Here is a 22,018-nt window from a genome sequence, read left to right on the forward strand (position 1 = left end):
AACATCGCAACCGTACCCCGCATCTGGCGGGAATGACTGTCGAGTAATGAATGTTATCTGAACAATTTTGATCATTTTATTAAATACTTAAAACTTCCATCTTCATCCATCTTTGTCATTCTTATATTGAGTTGTCTTCATTATTACCATTCTACCTCATTAAAGATCGAGCGTCAACGACATTCACATAATTTAGTCGTAAAATTCTATTTAAATCAGTCACTCATTGATGATCTCCGGTTTAATATAAAAAAAATCTGTACGATCCTAACAAGGATGATTAAATTTACTAGGTGAATGACAAGTGCAATCGATTCATAAGAGATGAAGCCGCTGTAAAAGCGGAGGGATCACTTTGTCACCCCGTTACTCTGTAAGGTTACTCGACAAGGGCTGCTAAGTGAGGGCAGACCGGATTGGCTCTGCAAAACTAAAGGCAGTTAGTACACCTAGGCGAATTCATCTCGACACCGACTTAAGAAGATCCCGTCCTCTTGCACGCACGGCGTTAGTCGGCTGGGGTAAAGGAGTAGCTTAACCCTTTAACTGGAGAGTCGGTCAGGTCATTTCTCCCAATTAGTCCTGCGGATAAGCGGAATCTGATAACATACAGTACATGTATTATAATTTTGTTGATTTTTTGATTACTGAGATCAACTATCTCTTCAGAATAATTATTCGCTACGATGTTCAGTCCCACTACTTGCCCATGGTAATCAAAACGCCATGCAATGCAGTACCCTTATGTCAGTTCTATTCCTTAATCATTACACTAATCGTTGTCCTCATAAGTCACTGCTGTTTCTTCAACTTGTATGTTGTTCTTATGGCTTCTCTCAGTGGTGAAGTGACTCCCTTAAACCCAAGAGCTCTTATATCCCATCTCAAACTCCACAGGGTGCATTTTATGCTTACTGTCTTTCAAACCTATTTACCCTCCAAGATGGTTTATAAGTTGTTGTTTTTTTTAATCACTTACATAATGAATCATACCTAGAGAACGAGAAAGAGAGACGTCTCACTGCATCTTTCACAAACTACTTAAGTGTAATTTCCATTTCTCTCTCTCTCTCTGCTTGCTCTTTGTTGGGCCCTTTTTGTATCATTTTTTTCTTTTCACTGTAGCCTTTCATCTTGTTAAATCATGTTACTGTCAAAGAAAGAAGTCCTCTTTACTTCCATGCCTGCTAGCTAAATCCTAGAGCCTCTCCTTTTTCCTTTCCACTTACAGCTATCTAAGACCTTGTCTAATTTATTACTATGATGAGAAAGCTATAGCTGCACCCAGAACCAGGTGAATTTTAAAGATAATTTCACTCGGTTTCAGAGGAAAGGGGCCCAGTTCATATATGGCTTCATAACATTACAAAGGAACATTTGCAATGGAAACCACATGCATGCCTCAATCACATATGTATGCGCATGAATGTTTATATTGTCTATCAAACCCTCCACATACTACGCTCTTGGAACACGACAACTTGAAATCCCAAACTGGCTTTTTTAGGAGAAATTATCCTGTGCCTAAAGCTGGGGGCCTGTGGGAGGTGGCTGGTCCCCTGTGTTGTAAACAGAAGCAATGCGAGACAACAAGAAAAGGAGAAAAGGAATAAAACGACCCACCACAATAATTGAGTTCATTCCCAGTGTGCAGAATATTATACAAGAACTAAATGTGTCTGGCCATAGAGGGACAGGTACAGTATTTAGTTTGGCCAACAATCCACTATCATGACAGTTAGTGTGTGGGTTTGTGTGCTTAAGGGAGAATGAGCTGTCTGTGTGATTTATTTTCTTATTTTTCACCTATATTGTGACTAAGCCATTTTATTTTGTGAACCATTACAAGGGAATAGTTGTACTTTATCAAATATTTTACTGCATATTTGCTTACAGTGCATTAAAATCATACTCTTGTGACAGATCAGGTTTTTTGTGTGTGTGCGTGTGTCATGGGAAACATTTAGCCAGACTAGTTTTTGATTTCACAGCGGTAAAATAAACGATATGTTGGAGGTTAAACCCAGATGGTACAGACCTTGTATCCTTGAAATTATTTGAAAGGGTTCAGAATATGTAGACACATCACCATATACTCAACACATTGTGTTATGTCTGCATTAGAAAAAAAGATAATCGTTCAAGATGTAGTTGTTCAGCCATAGCAAAACCTAATAGGTGAAATGTAGCAGGGTGTGTGGACTTCAAATGCGGCCTTCATCAAGCAATAGTGGATGATTGGACACATTCTTTAAGATTATTAGCTCAACGCCACTTACAATTATAATGATCAAAATATGCAGGACATTTATAATCCCCAAAAAATAATTTTATCATACTAATTTTAAATTAGGGCGGCACAGTGTCACCTGTGTGCCCGGCGAGTGGCTCGCAAACAGTTCAGGGTGTAGCCTGCCTCCTGCCCGATGACAGCTGGGATTGGCTCCAGCACTCCCCCGACCCTCGTGATATATGATCCACAGGTTATGTAGCACACTACTAACTAAAAAAGGAGTAAGTCATCATTCAATTGTGTGTACTAATGCATCACTGGAAGAAATGCAAACACAGAACAGTATCTTCCTGTGTTTTGCACAATAACCTGGATCTTTGTTACTATTTCACTGTTGGTTTGGCTTATTTCTGTTTGCAGCAGTGTTATACTAAGTTTTTCTAAACTTTGTGTGGCATTTTTTTGGCAGCTCACAGTCTCATTTCTGTAATCAACAGCCACATGCCTAGAAGTACAATAAATACAGGAGAGCCTTGTTCTCCGATGTTGGCATGTTCACTCATACTTTTGAGATCGAAGTAGTCTCCTGCAACTACTTGGGTGTGATTCTATAGATTTACTCCATTACGTTTATTTGCGTAGCTTTTAGGAAAAATGTACATAGAGTAATTTTAACTTGTTCTTACTCATGCTCAATATTTTTATTAAGAGCCACTTTTCCTCTGTTAGAGCAAACTACATTCCACTCGCTACTTTTGAATCATGTCATTCTTGACTCTCAAAGTTTAGGAATAGGTTCATATGTTGCTCATGGAATCGTAGCAAGCAAGCAAAGACCTTGCCCTAAGGGGTAAACCAACTGGTTTGTCACTAACAAACAGTAACACTAACTTAGGGTGAACAAAATGATCCACAGCAATAATGTAAGTAAAAGAAGCACACAACTAGTGCATCATTACATTGTGGGGCAGGACATACAACAACGAACGTTAATGATAAAACACACACCTGTCAAATGTTACAGATAATCTGTATTTTGTTACAGAAATAACTGAACGCTAACTCGTCACGCCCGTGACACTGTTTCTATGGATATTTAAAAAAATCCTGCATCCAACATTAGCGTTGCTCCGCCTGGGGCCAGTACAGTATTGCATTGTGGCACCAAGACGCTTTCGATGCTGGCCGCTGGAAATTTCTTAAATGAATTTGATGACATAAACACGACTGTATTTTTCGGAATATAAGTCGCAGTTTTTTTATAGTTTGGCCAGGGGTGCGACTTATTCTCCAGAGCGACCTACATATAAAACTATTACCACATTATTACATCCATCCATTTTTTGAGTCGCTTATTGGATATTTTCACACTGACAACCATATATCTATCTATGTATCTGTACCTGCTACTTCTGAAAATTCAGCATTTCAATATTAGCTGTAACTATAACAACTGAGAAGGACTGAACAAAAATGCCATTGAAGAGAAAATCATATTCTGCAGATTATTTTAAATACCATTGTTATGATGTTGTTAACCAATGATGACAAAAGTACTTCTGCGACTTGTGGTGCTTCGTATGTTGTTAGATTAAGCTTCATGCAAGCGTTGAGACTTCCATCCATTTATTGTGAACGTAATTCAATTTGATTTGCGATCATGATGGTGCAATGGTGAACGGTTCTTGCCGAGGCATGTCTTTTATTCACTTATCTTGTTTTTATTCAAAGTTGGCAAAATGTTGATTGGCAACATCGAGGAGGGATGCTTTGGCATATTGCCAGTCTGTGAATGTAGACACACAGCAGAACCCTCCCTCTCCACAAACGCTGTCCATTCTTATTGAAAATTTCTGTACTCCTCATATTTTTTCTTTGAGGGACCTTTGTCAAAAGCCTTTCCATATTTACATAGTTGTTCCGACACGATCGGCGTTCGACCCGAAGCCTGTGGATTACGGCAACCTTACGAGGACAAACTGTCTCTGCATCATTGCGAGACCACAGCTTCCGGGTGAATCCACCATGCAACTTTCCGGGAAGTCATTGGAAGGCTTGACAACGTATGTAACCCTAACCCTAACCCTGTGACAACCAAAACCATCCCGTTGGGATTCAGAAAGCCTGGAATAGGCCAGTAGTAACAGCAACCGACGATGAGTCTGACATACTGTAAGTGATGTAGAAGAGGAAACGGCACGTCGTCAACCTCTGGAGTTGGCAGCTTAGAAGTGACACCGAGGATGAAGATTTCATTGGATTTTAGTTACCGGATATTTGGAGTGACACAGATCGTTTTGGTGAACGTCTTAGTATCTTATTTATGCTATAGTTATTGGAATAACTGTTAATATGTTAACATACAAGGCACGTTCTCAGTTGTGTCATGTAATGTCAGCATACCGTTCTGCCTGTTGTTGCCTCTATTTCATTTTTATTTTAAATTGTTCGTTATTTAAATTTTAAATGACATGTCTGTTCTTGATGTTACATTTTATCACGCACATTTCCTCCCAAAATTAGACTTATACTCAAGTGTGACTTATATATGTTTTTATCTTCGTTTTTAATGGATTTTATGGGTGGTGTGACTTGTACTCCGGAGCGACATATAGTCCGGAAAATACGGTATATTATTTAAAAAAAAATAAAACTGTCCACATTGAACAGTTGCCCAACCTCCCTGCTTTCCACTATTTGGACATGTAGTCTCTTCGGCCCCTTTACTTTCAGTGCAGAACAGTGGATCTCTGAAAGATCCAATGTTGACTGATGATGATAAATAGAATCCACCTGCGTGCAACCAAACCTCCCTATAAATGCACCTGCTCTGTGATAGTCTCAGGAGTGTGTTTAAAGTGCAGAGAGCATCATGAAGACCAAGGAACACACCAGGCAGGTCCGAAATACTGTTGTTGAGAAGTTTAAAGCCGGATTTGGATACAAAAAGTTTTTCCAAGCATTAAACATATCAAGGAGCCCTGTTCAAGCAATCATATTGAAATGGAAGGAGTATCAGACCACTGCAAATATACCAAGACCCGCCCGTCCCTCTAAACTTTGACCTCGAACAAGGAGAAGACTGATCAGAGATGCAGCCAAGAGGCCCATGATCACTCTGGATGAACTGCAGAGATTTTCAGCTGAGGTGGGAGAGTCTGTCCGTAGGACAACAATCAGTCGTACACTACACAAATCTGGGCTTTATGGAAGAGTGGCAAGAAGAAAGCCCTTCCTCAAAGATATCCATAAAAAGTCTCATTTAAAGTTTGCACAAGCCACCTGGGAGACACACCAAACATGTGGAAGAAGGTGCTCTGGTCAGATGAAACCAGAATTTTTAGCACCCTGAACACACCATCCCCACTCTCAAACGTGATGGCGGCAGCCTCATGGCTTGGGCTTGCTTTTCTTTAGTAGGGACAGGGAAGATGGTTAAAATTGATGGGAAGATGAATGAAGCCAAATACAGGACCATTCTGGAAGAAAACTTCTTGGAGTCTGCAAAAGACCTGAGACTGGGACGGAGATTTATCTTCCAACAGGACAATGATCCAAAACATAAAGCCAAATCTACAATGGAATGGTTCACAAATAAACTATCCAGGTATTAGAATAGCCAAGTTAAAGCCCACACCTGAATCCAATCGAGAATCTGTGGGCAGATCTGAAGACTGCTGTTCACAAACGCTCGCCAACCAAACTCACTGAGCTCGAGCTGTTTTGCAAGGAAGAATGAGCAAGAATTTCAGTCTCTGGATGTGCAAAACTGATAGAGACATACGTCGAGTGACTTGCAGCTGTCATTGCAGCAGAAGGTGGCGCTACAATATATTAATGCAAGGGGGCAGAATAATATTGAACGCCCCACTTTTCAGGTTTTTATGTTAAAAAAGTTGAAAATATCCAATAAATTTTGTTCCACTTCACGATTGTGTCCCACTTGTTTGACTAAAAAATGTAATTTTATATCTTTATGTTTGAAGCCTGAAATGTGGCGAAATATTGAAAAGTTCAAGGGGGCCAAATACTTTCACAAGGCACTGTACATTGCTTTTCTGTGTGTGTATATACAGTGTGTGTGTGTGTGTGTGTGTGTGTGTGTGTGTAAACACTCCCACAGACACTGGAAAACTGCAATGTGAAAACTGATAAATTTGTTATTGCCTATTTTATTGAAATGTCAGTTGTGAAACAACCCGAGAAGGTTTTACATTGCTGCAAACCACGCCACAAAAAGCATACAGGTGTGTGTATTTTTATTTTGTTTTGTTCCTACCTTTGGGTCAGCAGTAAGAAGCTTGAAGGCCTCATACACCTGCCTCTCTTTGACTCCTCCTCCAAGATCCAGGAAGTTAGCTGGCTTTCCCCCATGCAGGTCAATAATGTCACATGTAGCCATGGCCAATCCAGCTCCATTCACTACAAGTTTAAAAAAACAAACAAACAAAAAAACATTGCTATCATTACAATACCAGTCTAAAGCTTGAATTCATTTATGGATAACAACAAGAACCAGATGAATGCTGGTTGGTCAAACTTTACTTTTTCACTTATTAGATCTTTTTCCTTAACAGCGATTCATTGGTTGAGATGTCTACATTTACAAAAAAAAGAAAAAAATAGTGTCATATCAACAAAATGAAAATATTTCCCCAATGTTATTCAAAACATATGTGAAAAAGTAAAAAAAAATCCTTAAATAAAAAAGTAATAACTAATTTAGAGGAGATATTTAAGCCCTAAAAATTAAAGAAAATCTGGATAGAAACATCCTTTTTAAGCATAACCAAAATGGTTTTCAACTATAAAGTGAGCATGCTGTACATCCTCTCATCAGAAAAAATAATTGCTAGCCATAAAACATCCCAGGATCAATAATTATGATAATAATGACCCAATGCTAAAAATTTGAAATAAACAATTGACTTATTTTTTCTTTACAAGCAGTGCCTTCATTAACAAGACTAGTCAAGTGAGTAGCTGCCGAGTTGTACTCGAGCTCAAAAGGAAACTGTCCAACCTCATTTGATTTTGTAAGAATGAAATTGTGTCTAACCATGCTTGCTGAATTGTACCTCAGAACAACTGGAAATTCATTTATCCTGATGTCACCATGGTGGTCTTATCATAACCAGGCCGTATGAACTGTTCACACATATAATATGGCATATAAATGGATAGTAAATGTAAAAAAAGCAGTGTGTTTACAAGGCAATAGAGTGAGAAGACAGTGCACCTGTTGGTGCTAACACTGTAAAAGCTTTGATTTATGACAATAATGTAGACCTTTAATGAGAATGTTAACAATTGAGCTCACTAGAGACGTTCTTGGGTGGATTATCACTAATTAGAAGACATTGGTTATGGTGGCATACCTTCTGGAGTCCTCAGAAAACTGCCTGTGATTTAGATTACAGAAACCCAGAGTGTCTTTACTTCAGCAAAGATTTAACGGTGTCCCAAGGGACTTATAGATATACAGTGGGGAAAAAAAAGTTTGCACACTCCTGCTCGAATGTAGGATTTTTGTAATGTTAACAGAAATCAACATGCATGATTTCAAAGATTTTTTCCATTTTTAATGGGAGCAAAAGCGTGTGGAACTCAATTATAAAATAAACTGAAATACTTTAAAGGGAAGAAAACACATTGAAATGGGTAAAGGCAACATGGTTTTATAAATATGCACAACTTCAAACTAATTGTTGTACTACCGTTGGCTTTTTTTATAGCATTCAGTTTTGAGTGGAACATCTCAATGTTACTATGATTGCCAATTCTTCTTTGCAAAAATGCTCCCTATTTGTCAGTTTGTGAGGGCATATCCTTTCCAAAACCATTTTCAAATCACCCTACAGTTTTTTGATTGGATTCAGGTCTAGACTGTGGGTGGACAACCATATAACATTAAACCTCTTCTAGTAAATGAAATAGTTTGTTGATTTAAATGTGTGCTTTGGGTCAATAACTTGCTGACAGATGAAGTTCCTCTTTATCCTCAGCTTTCTAACAGAATCCGGATGTTTCTGTGCTCACATTAATTAGTATTTGGAACAGATAATAATTCTCTTGTGTAGAAGGCTCAAGTTTCAGCTACACAAAAACAGCAACAAATCATTATGCTGCCGTCGCCAGACTTGACTGCAAGTCGGGTGTTCTTTTGCCGATGAGTGGTACTGTGTTTTCACCAATATACCTTTGGGAATTACACCCAAGAAGTTCTGACTAATATTTTTTCCAATATAAAAAGACGGAGTCAAACGGAGCTCATCATGCACTAAACAGCCTGTGTGTGTGTGTGTGTTTCTTTCAGCTTGTCCCTTTCGGGGTCGCCACAGCGTGTCATCTCAGATGAACGCACATATATGTTTGGCACAATTTTTACGCCGGATGCCCTTCCTGACGCAATCCTTCTCAGGGAGTGAAGGCCCCATTGGGATACGAACCCACAACCCCTAGTTTACCAAACCAGTGATCTCAAGCCTGTACTTACTAGAAATTCATGAACATCATGACTTTATTTTGGATTAATCAGAGACACTTGAAATGTTGGCAGGTTTTTCCGTACTCCATTTTAATGTAATACGAGTTTTAATGTGAACACAGCCACATCACCAGTTATGAGTGTGCACACGCTTGTGAAAAGATTTTTGTGATGAAGATTTTTTTTTTTTTTTGATTGAGATACTGTATGGAGGTTATAGGTCACATCAATCATGGACAAAGTTGTTGAATGCTTCATCTTGATCTCATTTTTTTATTTAGCAAAAACTAGCATTTTAACAGGGGGGTGTGGACTTTTTTTTACATACTGAATATGCGCTGTATTTGTGTTATGGAACAATGCAAGATACAGTAAATGGCAAATGTGGATATCTGTTTGTGCATAAACCAGCACCTTCACTGCGTGTCGTTTACATACCAAAGCAGGCAATGTTTCCATCCAGACCAATATATTTGAGATCCCACTTGGCAGCTTCCATCTCTGTGGGATCACTCTCTGTCAAGTCATCCATTGCAAAGACATCCTTTTGACGGAACTCAGCGTTGTCGTCAAAGTTGATCTTAGCATCAAAGCAGACCACTAGTCATATAAGAAGAAGGAACAAAAATAAGTGCTGCTCATGAAGACAGCTGGAGAAAAACACATAAGCATGATCCAATGAGGGCAGTGGGCAAAATGAAGAAGGTCACACACAGAGAGTGAATTATAAATTTAACAAATTAAAAGGTTTCCCCGTGGTCTGCTGGTATAACTTATTTCTGAGGTGAGCACACGATCCCCGTCCGCCTCGCCGCTGGTCGTTCACGAGAGGCTGACTGCTTGAAAAGTACAATTTGGGGAAAAAAAAAAAACCTCTGCCCACGCTTGCTGTATAATCTCTACATCGAAACCAACTCCTCAGAAAAGCATCAAATCTCCGCGGTCCATATAATAGGACTGTTATTGTTCGTGGTTAGTGCCATGCCCCCTCTACAACACTCAAATGCTGAATGTGTGTATTCTGGCTCAAGCGTGCGCTTGAACATTGTACATCATGCTATTTTTGTTTTGTTTGTTTGTAATTATTTTTCTCAAAAATCGGCCACAAAATGCCAGATAGTGGACGTTCTCTATTCGGTGAAACGTATCCGCGAGCAATGGAGGGTCAGAACAGGAACCACTGCAGGCGTGGCAAACGCTGATTGGCTGTCAGTTTTCCACCCGCTAGCTCATTGGAATGTCTGAGATAATACTTTTCCAATTTAGAGATGTTTCTTGGTGAAATCTGTGGATAACTCTGGCATTAAAAGAAACACTGAACTTTTAATAATAACTATAACTAATAACTTTTAATGTGTGCTCCCATTCCTATTAGTTTCGACAAAGACTTCCTTTAAAGGCTGGTTAAAGGTTTCTTTTTGGGGATAGGAATGATTCTCGAGGATTTCATAAAGGTGGGGATGACTGCTTGTGCCAGTGAGAGGTTGAGGATCTTTCAGAAGATGTTGTACAGCTGGTAGGGCACATGCTCTGAGCACCTTGCTTGGGACTCTGTCCGGGCCAGCAGCCTTCTTGCAGTTCATGACCAGGATCACATGCCGCACATTGTCCACCTGTGCAGTGAGTGGGGAGTTACTAAAGCCTGGTGGGGGTGGAAGCAGTTCTGAAGTTCACTGAGTTCAGTCTCTGGCTAGGTTGTTTCAGGTTTTGTGGTGGTCTGGATATGTGTCTGAGTGGGGTGTATAAAGGGATGAGCAGCAGGGAGATGTTCTCTGACTCACCAATGTGGGGGAAGAGTGTGGTTCTGTAGCCGTGCATGGTCTAAAGTGTTTACACCTCTTTTTGGACATTTAACATGGTGGTGGATCTTCGTGAGTACAGTCTTCAGAATGGCCTTGTAAAAATCCCTGGCTATAATGTGAACACCTTCATGGTGGACTGTTCATTGATGATGTTCAGCAACAGAAAGAGCGCAGATGTCACGTTAGCATCCAGTTGGATGTAAAGAGGCATTATGGTAAAAGGGCCGGCATTTAATGGACATATACTCAATGTCAGTTGAACAGTGTCTTTGAATAACACACAAACACACAGAGCCCCCCACCACTGATTTTACCGGAGTCCTCAGTCAGATCCCTGCAGTGCAGAGTGGGCCCTGCTAGCTACACTAGTCTCTGGAAGGTTCGACTGAAGCTAGGTCTCTGTTAGAATGAGGACGTAGCAGTCATGAATATAGCAATTATTTTCACGTTGTAATTCCAGATCATTTTGTTGGTGATGGATTTGTCATTGGTGATGTACAGCCATGGAAGAGGTGGCCTGTGTGGGTTGTTCTTTTGCCTTAGCAGGAAGAAGGTCCAATTGCTCTGCTTTAGCTCCCTCTCCCTCCTCCAAATGCACCACTTCGCCGGCCTGACAACAATACATGGCAAGTCCGGCAGTCTCACTAGCTCATCTGGAATGTTACGTTTGTACTGAAAGTCATTTGAAACTTAGTTTGTGTCGGTATCCGAGATCTAAAAGTTCCTGGCGGGTGTAGGTTTATAGTGCCGAAGTATGCACATTCCAAATTCCTAGTTCTGAAATCAGTCCTCAGGCACATTATTGAAGGACAACAACATATGCTATATTGTATCGCTCGACAATCTTAGAGAAAGCATGTGAACAAAAAAATTGTTACAATAACATCAAAGCAGTTATTAATTCTTATGGTTTCCTATGAATCCGTAGTCTGTGTACATCACAGCTGCAGCAATATAATACAAAGTTAAGATGTATTATCATAAATCTTGTTTAAGGTTTGAAATGGAGGAGTAAATATTAAAAATTGCGCCAAAAACATTATAATTTCACAAATTTAAGCACATTTTGAATTGAGAACCCACCAAACCCTTTGATAAATGTTTGGAAAAAGCCGTTCCTTTTAAAAATGCATTTATCCAAATAATGATAGACAGCATTTTGTGGGGCAGAGTGGAGCAAATGGTTAGAGTGTTGGCCTCACAGTTCTGAGAACCGAGTTTCAAATGCCAGACCCGCCTTTTTTCCCACACCTGCATGGGTTTTCTCCGCGCACCCCAGTTTCCTCCTATATCCCCAAAACATGCATTAATTGAAGACTCCGAATTGCCTTTAAGTGTGATTGTGACTGTTGTCTGTTTGCATGTGCCCTGCGATTGGCTGGCAACCAGTTCAGGGTGTACCTCGCCGACTGGCCAATGAGAGTTGGGATAGGCTCCAGCACTCCCATTACCCTTGTGAGGATAAGTGGGTCATGAAATCGATGGAGACAGTACCTTGTCCTTCAGGAGTCTCTCCAAGAGGGTTGACTTCAACTTGAGTGGCGTCGACTTTTAGGAAAAGATCATAGAGTCTCTTAATCTGATCTGCTGCCTGCAAAGTCCATAGAGAAAAGTAATTACCTGATGGTTTGGATCTGAGCAGCAGGCTCAACCAAGACCAATCAATCAGCCTCCCAAACATGAGAACAAAACATGGCAGATCACCTTCACTGTCATACTGTCCGAGTTTATTTTGCATGATTGCCGGGTAATTGTATTAAATTAATTCAGCCAAAATAAAACAAATAGTTGATATAACAAGAGAATTTACTTTCATCTTAATGATTATTTTGTTGATCAATACAAGGAGGTTCCACATTGACTTAATATGTGTAAAAGTATATTTTTAGGTCATCACTTTATTTCCAACAAGGTGGATCTGTAAAATTAAATTTCCAATGTATGGAATCATACAACTCAACTTATGTTACTCTCACAGCCAGACAAACATTACAAGTGTTCTTGCCAATTTCTCTCTCTCTCTCTCTCTCTCTCTCTCTATGTGTATATATATATATATATATATATATATATATATATATATATATATATATATATATATATATATATATATATATATATACACATATACATACACACACACACACACACACACACACACACAACCAACCAACGGAAATACCACTTGAACATGGCTGTACAGAACTGCCAGATATGACAGTTGACCCTCCAGCAAGAATAAGTTGTGCATTTATACTTCAAAGCACACATTTTAAAAAATTCAATATCAATTTTGATCTCTGTATAAATAGTCACGCAACTGTCTTTTGGCACACAGAATATGTACAAAATGTCTTTCCAAAATATTAGTGTGGCTGCATCACACTTATGCTCTTTGACAAAACCTTAAGGTGCGCAATACCTGTCTCTGGAGAGATCCTTTGAAACCCAAATTAGCTGCCATGCGATCTGCCTGGTCGTCCTGTACACCATCATATATATCTATGACTTCCTGTGAAAGTTGATGTGAAAGGAAAAAAAGGGCAGATAACCATAAATGAAATGGGGTAAAGGGGTAACCACCCAAATATTAAGCTAAAATTCAAACATCTAGTCGTATAAAAGTATGGGTATTATAATCAAGGTGTGGCAAGGTGACAGAGAAATGAAAAATAAGAACTGAAAATAGAATAGCTGTCTGTATACTGTTCATTCACTCATTTTCCAAGTCTCATATCCTGACAAGGGTCGCGGAAGTGCTGGAGCCTATCCCAGCTATCTTGGCGTAGGAGGCAGGGCACATCGTCAACTGGTTGCCAGCAAATCGCAGGGCACATGGAAATGAACAACATTCACACTCACAATCACACTTAAAGGAAATCTAGAGTCTCCAATTAATGGATGTTTTTGGGACGTGGGAGGAAAACGGACAACCCAGAGAAAAGGCACACAAGCAAGAAAACAACATGCAAACTCCACACAGGAGGGGCCGTGATTTTAACCCCAGTCCTCAGAACTGTGAGGCCACTGCCCTTACCGGATGCGCCACCGTGTCGCCTATCTGATGGGAATTGAACAATATAATTTGGGTGTTTACAAGGCAGGTTTACTTTACACTAGAGTATGTATAAAACATAAGGAGCACCTATAAGTAGTGCATACTGTATGAAGTCAAACTACACATCTGGACAAAATAGCTGGAAACCCTGTGTTAATGAAAGAAAAATCCACAATTGTCTCTGAAATCACTTGGAGCTCACAAGTAATCAGTAAAAATGTACCGAAAACTAAATGAAAATCAGACCTTTTTAATTGTGTTTTAACAGACACAACATACCTAATTGTCATTATACGTTTTCCAAATTGAGTGTATCTCAGTCCACATGTAAAAAGAAAAAGGTGTGAAATAAATCTGCAAATATATAACTGGAGTCAAAAATCAAATCACCGGATTCACAAATGTAGCAAATAAATGTGAAAATGTGCAACTAGAATCACAAATACATAGCCAGGTTTACAAATGTGTGAAAGAAAATCTGCAAATGCGTAACCAGAGTAACAAATGTGCAAGCTAAATCTAGAAATGCACACATTGGCCTGTATACAAAAACAAGTATAGAAATGTACAATCAATAGGTAATATGTGAGCTATAATTATCGGACCTATAGATTGGATGTGGTCTTCCATGTGACTATTGCTACACTCTTGGCGCAGATGAACCACAATTCCATCCAGTGATTTGGAAATGTTTCAGCGGCCTTGTATGTGTGTCTCTTTAGCTATACATATTATACTTGGGTGTACAACCACCAACAATATTGGCCAATGTTGAATGGGTCTTGATGACATAAAAATAATAACTGTCACAAGATGGTGGAGACTTAGACATAATGGTGCAGAGTCTGTAGATGGTTATGCCGGCAGGATTAGATCTAATTAAAAGGCCTGATATGTAGAAATCATACTTTTACAAGTCGATTACTGCGTTTGCAAATTTAGTTTATACATTACACATTTGTAAACCTGGCTACACATTTGTGACTCTGGTTCTACATTTGAAGATGTATTTCACAGATCTGCAAATCTACTTACATTTTTTTCTTACAAATTTATATGGATTGAGATACGCATTTCCAAAAACAAATTTGTTGAAATAATGGCCCCCAAAAAAAAGAAGCTAGAATGAAAAATGCTTGGAAAAAAATTAATGGTACCCTTAAACTTAATACTTTGTGGCACAACCTTTTGAGGGTATCACTGCAATCAATTGATTACTGAAAACATCAATGAGACTTATGCACGTCGTGGGAAGATTTTTGCAGTCTTCACAGGTTTGAAGATTACCTTTCTTCAGATGGCCCTTTCCAGGTGTTTTCCCAGACATTTTATCCAACCATCAGTTTTATTTCACTTATCCAAGGTCGGGTTGCAGTGATAGTAGCTTTAGCAGGGACGCCAAGAATCCCCACTCGCCAGACACTTTATCCAGGTCTTCCGGCGGAATCGTGAGGCGTTCCGAGGCCAGCTCAAAGACATAGTCTCTCCAGCATGTCTGGGTTGTCCCCAGGGCCTCCCCCTAGTGAAACGTGCCTGGAAAACCTCACTAGGGAAGTGTCCGGGAGGCATCCTAATCAAATGCTCCAGCCACCTCATACGGCTCCTCTCAATGTAGAGGAGCAACGGCTCTACTCTGAGCTCCTCCTGCATGACCAAGCTTATAACACTAACTATAAGGGACTCTGTGGAGGAAACTCATATCTGCTGCTTGTATTCAGGATCTTGTTCTTGACCCCGAGCTCATCACCATAGATGAGGGTAGGAAAATAGATTGATGGGTAAATTGAGAGCGTCACCTTTTAGCTCTTTGTTCACCACAACAGACTGATATGAAGTCTGCATCACTGCGGACCCTGCACCAATCTGCCTGTCGATCTCTTTTTCTATTCTTCCCTGACTCGCGAACATGACACAAAAGATACTTGAACTCCTCCACCTAGAGCAGGATATTACCCCCATCATGGAGAGGGCACGCTACCCTTAGAGGTGCTTATTTTTATCCCAACGAACTGCTCCAGGGAGAGTTGGAGATCATGGCCTGATGATGGCCCTAATCATCTGCAAAAAGCAGAGATGCAAATGACCAAATTGGAACCCGTTCTATAAGTCCACAAAACATCTCTACTGGTTGGGCAAATTCCTATGCACCCACAAGGATAGTGCCAAGAGTCGAGAGCTGATCCACTGTTCCATGGCCAGGACGAAAACCACACTGTTCCTCCTGAATTTGAGATTCGACTTCCTGATGGACCCACTCTCTAGTACCCCTGAATAGACCTTACCATTGAGGTTGAGGAGTGTGATTAACTCTGTAGTTTGAACACACCCGACGGTCCCCTTTGTTAAATAGGGGGTCCACCACACCAGTTTCCCAATCCAGAGGCACTGTCCTAAATATCCATGCAATGTCGCAGAGACGAGAAAACCAGGAAAGTCCCACAACATTGGGAGACTTTAGGAACTCAAGGCGAATTTCATCCACCCTTGGGCCTTGCCACCAGGGACCTTTTTAACCACCTCAGTAACCTCAACCCCAGAGATTAGAGAGCCCACTTCAGAGAACCTCGACTCCGCTAACTCATGGGAAGGCATGTCGGTGGAATTGAGGAGGTCTTCCAAGTTATCTGCCCATCGACTCACAATGTCCCGAGTCAAGTTCAGTAAGTTCTCCTCATGCCTGTTTGGGTTTTCTCCAGGCACGCCAGTTTCCTCTCACATCCCAAAAACATGCATTAACTGGGCACTCTGAATTGTCCCAAGAATTAACTGTGAGTGCAACTCTTGTCTGCCTCCATGTGCCCTGCGATTGCCTCCAGGCCGTTGGTCGCTGGGATAGGCTCCAGCACTCCCGCGACCCTTGTGAGGATAAGTGGCTAAGAAAATGGATGGATGGATGGATGGATGGATTTACTATTCTTATGTATAATAAGCAGGATTGTCTTTCCAAGACTTTCGGGGGAAAAATCGGGAACTATACATGATAAATTACAGTAGCATGTGCTGAATAATATGTGAACTGTAGCTATAGGAACATCAAGGTTTTTACCTATAACATGCTTATCCACAGTGACGAAAATAAGTATTTGAACACCTTGCTATATTACAAGTTCCCCCACTTATAAATCAGAAAATAAGTATTTGAACACCTTGCTATATTACAAGTTCCCCCACTTAGAATTCAGAAAATAAATATTTGGACACCTTGCTATATTACAAGTTCCCCCAATTAGAAATCATGGAGGGGTCTGAAATTTTCATCGCTGGTGGATGTGAGAGAGAGAATCTAAAAAGAAAAACCCAGAAATCACAAAATGTGATTTTTTTTAATGATTTATTGGTGTGATAGAGCTGCAAATATGTATTTGAACACCTGTCCATCAGCTAGGATTCTGGCCCTCAAAGACCTGGTAGTCCGCCTTTAAAAGTCCACCTCCACTCCATGTATTATCCTCAATCAGATGCACCTGTGTGAGGTTGTTAGCTGCATAAAGACACCTGTCCACCCCATACAATCAGTAAGACTCAAACTTGTAACACGGCCAAGACCAAAGAGCTGTCCAAAGACACCAGAGACAAAATTGTACAACTCCACACAGCTGGAAAGGACTACGGAGAAATTGCGAACCACCTTGGGGAAAAAAAGTCCACTGTTGGGGCAATCAACATGACGGTCAATCTCAATCGGAGTGGAGCCCCATGCAAGATATCACATCGTGAGGTCTCAATGATCCTTAGAAACGTAAGGAATCAGCCCAGGACTACACGACAAGACTTGGTCAATGACCTGAAAAGAGCCGCGACCACCATTTCCAAGGTGACTGTTGGTAATACACTAAGACGTCATGGTTTGAAATCATGCATGGTACAGAAGGTTCCCTTGCTTAAACCAGCTAGTCAAGGCCCATCTTAAGTTTGTCAATGACCATTTGGATGATACACAGGAGTCATGGGAGAAAGGTTTGTGGTCAGATGAGACCAAAATGGAGCTTTTTGGTCATAATTCCACGAACCGTGTTTGGAGGAAGACGAATGATGAGTTTTATCCAAGAACACCATCCCGACTGTGAAACACGAGGGTGGTAGCATCATGGTTTGGGGGTGATTTTCTGCACATGGGACAGGACGACTGCACTGTATGAAAGAGAGGATGACCACAGCCATGTATTGTGAAATTTTGGGGAACAACCTCTTTCCCTCAGTCAGAGCATTGAAGATGAGTCATGGCTGTGTCTTTCAACATGACAATGACCCGAAGCACACAGCCAGGAAAACCAAGGAGTGGCTCCGTAAGAAGCAGATTAAGGTTCTGGCGTGAACGAGCCAGTCTCCAGACCTAAACCCAATAGAAAATCTTTGGAGGGAGCTGAAACTCCGTGTTTCTCAGCAACAGCCCAGAAACCTGTCTGATCCGGAGAAGATTTGTATGGAGGAGTGGGCCAAAATCCCTCCTGCAGTGTGTACAAACCTGGTGAAAAACTACAGGAAAAGTGTGACGTCTGTAATTGTAAACAAAGGCTACTGTACCAAATATTAACATTAGTTTTCTCAGGTGTTCAAATACTTATTTGCAGCTGTATCACACAAATAAATCATTAAATAATCATAAATTGTGATTTATAGGTTTTTTCTTTTTAAATTATCTCTCTCACAGGGGACATGCACCTACAATGAAAATTTCAGACCCCTTCATGATTTTAAAGTGGGAGAACTTGCAATAGAGCAGGGTCTTCAAATACCTATTTTCTTCACTGTATTGTCTTTACTTGGGCCAATAATGTATTATATTATAATAATTTATTTTTTAATCTCCTGAGACAACATTCTCCTCCGCTTTATGTTGTCCATGTTCAGTGTGGTACACACCATGCCATTAAAATGCACAGTGACTACTTAGTACCCTTTAAAACTTGCAGAATGATTAAGAGTTTGACGACATCTGTGTCGGTTTTTAAAAAAATAAACCTTAGTTTACTCTGTCCCTATGGTCAACTGTTTCTGGAGGAACCATCATTTTTGTCAACGTTTGTTCCATCCATCCAGTCATCTCCTTAACCGTTTATCCTCACTCGGGTTGCGGGATTGCCTATCCTAACTATCTTTGGGCAGAAGACAGAGGCTACACCCTGGCCTGGTTGTCACCTAATCGCAGGGAACATAAACAAATAACCATTTCAACTCACATTCAAATCTACAGGAAATTAAGAGTTTTCAATTAACCTACAACGGGACGTGGGAAGAAACGAGTGCTCGGAAAAAAACCACGGAGGCACGAGGAAAATACGCAAACTCCACACAGTCGGGATTTGAACCCCGGTCCTCAGAACTACGAGGCAGATGCTCTACCATGTCAGCAACGTTTCTTTCATTGATGTATTGTTTATTATTTGTGTTGAACCAAAGCTGAACAGCATTGTTTGATTTTTGCAGGTAAATTATTTGTTTACTAATTATTACTTTTGGCACCATGGTGGTGCAATTGTAGCATGTTCGTTTTTGGTTGTCTGAATGACTGTATTACATTGTTCTCCGGTGGCCAAGGCTGCCACAAAAGGAATTCAAGCATATCATGATAAACAAATGTTTAATCATAACATTACATAAACAATATTTAGGTGGCACAACTATTTGGACGTTGGCCTCACAGTTATGAGGACCGGGGTTCAAGTCCCGGCCACTTCCGTGTAGTGTTTGCATGTTTTCCTCGTGCCTGCATGGGTTTTTCCCGGGCACTCTGGTTTCCTCCCTAATGCCAAAAACCTGCATTAATTGGAGACTCTAAATTGTCCCTAGGTATGTTTGTGAGTGTGACTGTTATCTGGACCATGTGCCCTGCAACGTGTTGGCAACCAGTTTAGGGTGTACCCTGCCTCCTTCCCAATGACAGATGGGATAGGCTCCAGCACTCCTGTGACCCCCGGCAGGAAAAGCGGCTCAGAAAATGGATGGATGTATTATTACTTTTGACAGTTTGAGTTATTTCAGTGACCTTTATGAAATGCTCCTTCTTTAACAGAAGGGTGCCAACAATTGTGACCAGTATTAAGAGGAAATTAACGTAATGATGTGTGTAAACAGGTTGATGGCAGTTGGTCTGAGGGTCGTTTTGCAGTCTACATTTCTAAGATGACATTTAAATTTTAGATACATAAAGTTCACGATCACAAACAACTCTAGAATAAGGATGTGCAGAATTCTAACAATTCTGCATCTTGTGTCATCATTTTAATATTTTAGGCTTGAAAAAAATATCTTTCTACTCGTATGCAGAGTGTGAAGCATGAATGACTTACCTTAAAGATGAGCTCTGGTGTACTGGCTGCTACTTCCTCTATGTCCATACCTCCTTGGGGACTTCCAACCATAACGGGACCATTACAGGAGCGATCCATTAAAATGGCAAAGTAGGTCTCCCTGTTTATGTCCAAGGCTTCAGCAACCATGACCTGGACAATAGTGTAGAGGTGGCTGATTAATGAATTTGGTTGGCTACAATGACATTTCATGACTGTACTGATTATCAGATGTGTTCCAAATGAAAGATAATACGTCATTTGCTAAACTCACTTTGACCATGGTTAATACAGTATTTTGATGATGTACAGCAGGAGTGCTCAATGGGTCGATCACGATCAACAGTTTGGGTCGATCGCGAGGGACTGCCCTGCTTGAAAAGTTGATCTTGGGGTAAAAAAGTCTGGGCACCCCTGATGTACAGTATATGCAATAGGACATTTGAAAAGTAAAGACATGGAAACATTGGCAGAATCATTTATGCTTGGTGGTCTGAAGAAAGAAAGATATCACAGAGAAACATGAGTCTAATTTGGAAAACCAAAAAAGGGATTGGTATACTGCCTTGCTATAGACCTCTGCCCATTTTGTTTAGTGGAGACAAAGCAATCTTGATTCTGCTTTTTTCCTTAAACAGTATAGTCTCATTTCACACATCTCTTTTATCACTGCTGCTCATCCTTCAAGCAACATTGACAGGAGATCCATTTGGATGAGGGACAAATGCTTCCCAATGTATTGTATGCCTTTCTCTGCTCTGTGGTGCAGTAAAGCCTGAGAGTGGAATCAAGCTTCATTGGAGGGTTGACACTTAACCCCATTGCTGTCATATGATTGGCAAAGCCCAGACTAAAAGGACTACATTTACTAACCTTTAACACTTGCTTGATTCCGAAAAACAGTTTTCAATTAAACTTTAAAGTGGTCCAGTTTTGGAAAAGTCTCAAAATGAGGTCCATAGCATAATGTATCGAATGCAGTCCTTTTTTTTATTTTTACCACTAACTGTCAAATGAATTAAGAATAAAAATTATATTGTACAGTAATCAAACAATAAGTACTCTATTTACTCTTATAGTCTACTTTTTCATTTTCACATTCAAAGAGGACTATTAAACAATTTCTTGAACCAAATTCTTAATTGAAATTACAGTATATCCCAAGAACATCCTGTTTAGTGATTGGGTTCAACGCCAAAATGTGAAAAGGATTTTTGTTTTTTGGGGGGGGCTTTACGTTAATTTCAATGGGGGGGGTATTTAATTTTAGTTACGACTGTGGTCTTAGAATTAATTGAACTAGTATCTCAAAGCATCACTGTACATTCAAATAAAATAGGAGGGGAAAAAAATCTCTGTACAACAACTTACTGTTTTCACTTTCACTCCATCTTTAGGTGTCTGCTTTGTCGTCAGATTGAAACCCAGCATCTTATTGGCCAGCTCACCAACAACTGCAGGGCTATGGGTGAGGTATTAACACATTGCCACTTTAACAACATAAAGGACGAGAGAACAGTGAAACTTAAATTATGAGCATCAATGCAGCGTATTACGCGTGACTGTAACTGAATCTCATTTTTATAAGTATGCAAGGATTGCGTTTAAAGAGCATGCCTGATTTATAAATGAATTATGAAGAAACAATAGGGCTGCGCTCATCAAGAAAATCTCTGCCTACCAAATTCTCTGAGTGCAGATGCACTATAAATTTACCCCTTGCAAATAAATATATATATATATATATATATATATATATATATATATATATATATACACACATATATATACACATACACACATACAAACATACAAACATTTTTTGTGCATATCCATCACACACACAAATGTTTCAAATCATCAGACCAATTTTGACATCACTCAGACAACCCAGGGAAATACAAAATGCAGTTTTCAAATAATTCAATGTATTAAGGCACAGAAAAATACAAACATTTCTGATGCTCTGTGAAAAAGTAATTGCCCCTTGAACCTAATAACGGGTTGTGTCAGCCTTGGCAGAAATACCTGAAATCAAGAGTTTACGATAATTGGTGATGATCTTTCACATCACTCAGGAGGAATTTTATCCCAGTCTTCTTTGCAGAATTGTTTCAACTCTGCCACAGTGGAGGGTTTTCTAGCATG

General features: G+C 40.0%; 1 protein-coding gene across 1 annotated transcript in view; it reads right to left on the minus strand.

Annotated features, from left to right (window-relative positions):
• The window catches only part of suclg2 (succinate-CoA ligase GDP-forming subunit beta), a 154,863-nt gene that overhangs the window by 72,976 nt on the left and 59,869 nt on the right, over positions 1–22,018 (minus strand). The window contains exons 4-9 of the mRNA XM_061833498.1: positions 21,242–21,332; positions 19,871–20,023; positions 12,945–13,034; positions 12,017–12,113; positions 9,159–9,320; positions 6,513–6,655 (exon numbers count right to left, since the gene is read on the minus strand). Coding sequence (XP_061689482.1) covers positions 6,513–6,655; positions 9,159–9,320; positions 12,017–12,113; positions 12,945–13,034; positions 19,871–20,023; positions 21,242–21,332 — 736 coding nt within the window. The remainder of the gene's footprint in view (positions 1–6,512; positions 6,656–9,158; positions 9,321–12,016; positions 12,114–12,944; positions 13,035–19,870; positions 20,024–21,241; positions 21,333–22,018) is intronic.

This window comes from Syngnathoides biaculeatus, chromosome 10 (assembly GCF_019802595.1).
Source record: "Syngnathoides biaculeatus isolate LvHL_M chromosome 10, ASM1980259v1, whole genome shotgun sequence".
Lineage (NCBI taxonomy): Eukaryota > Metazoa > Chordata > Actinopteri > Syngnathiformes > Syngnathidae > Syngnathoides > Syngnathoides biaculeatus.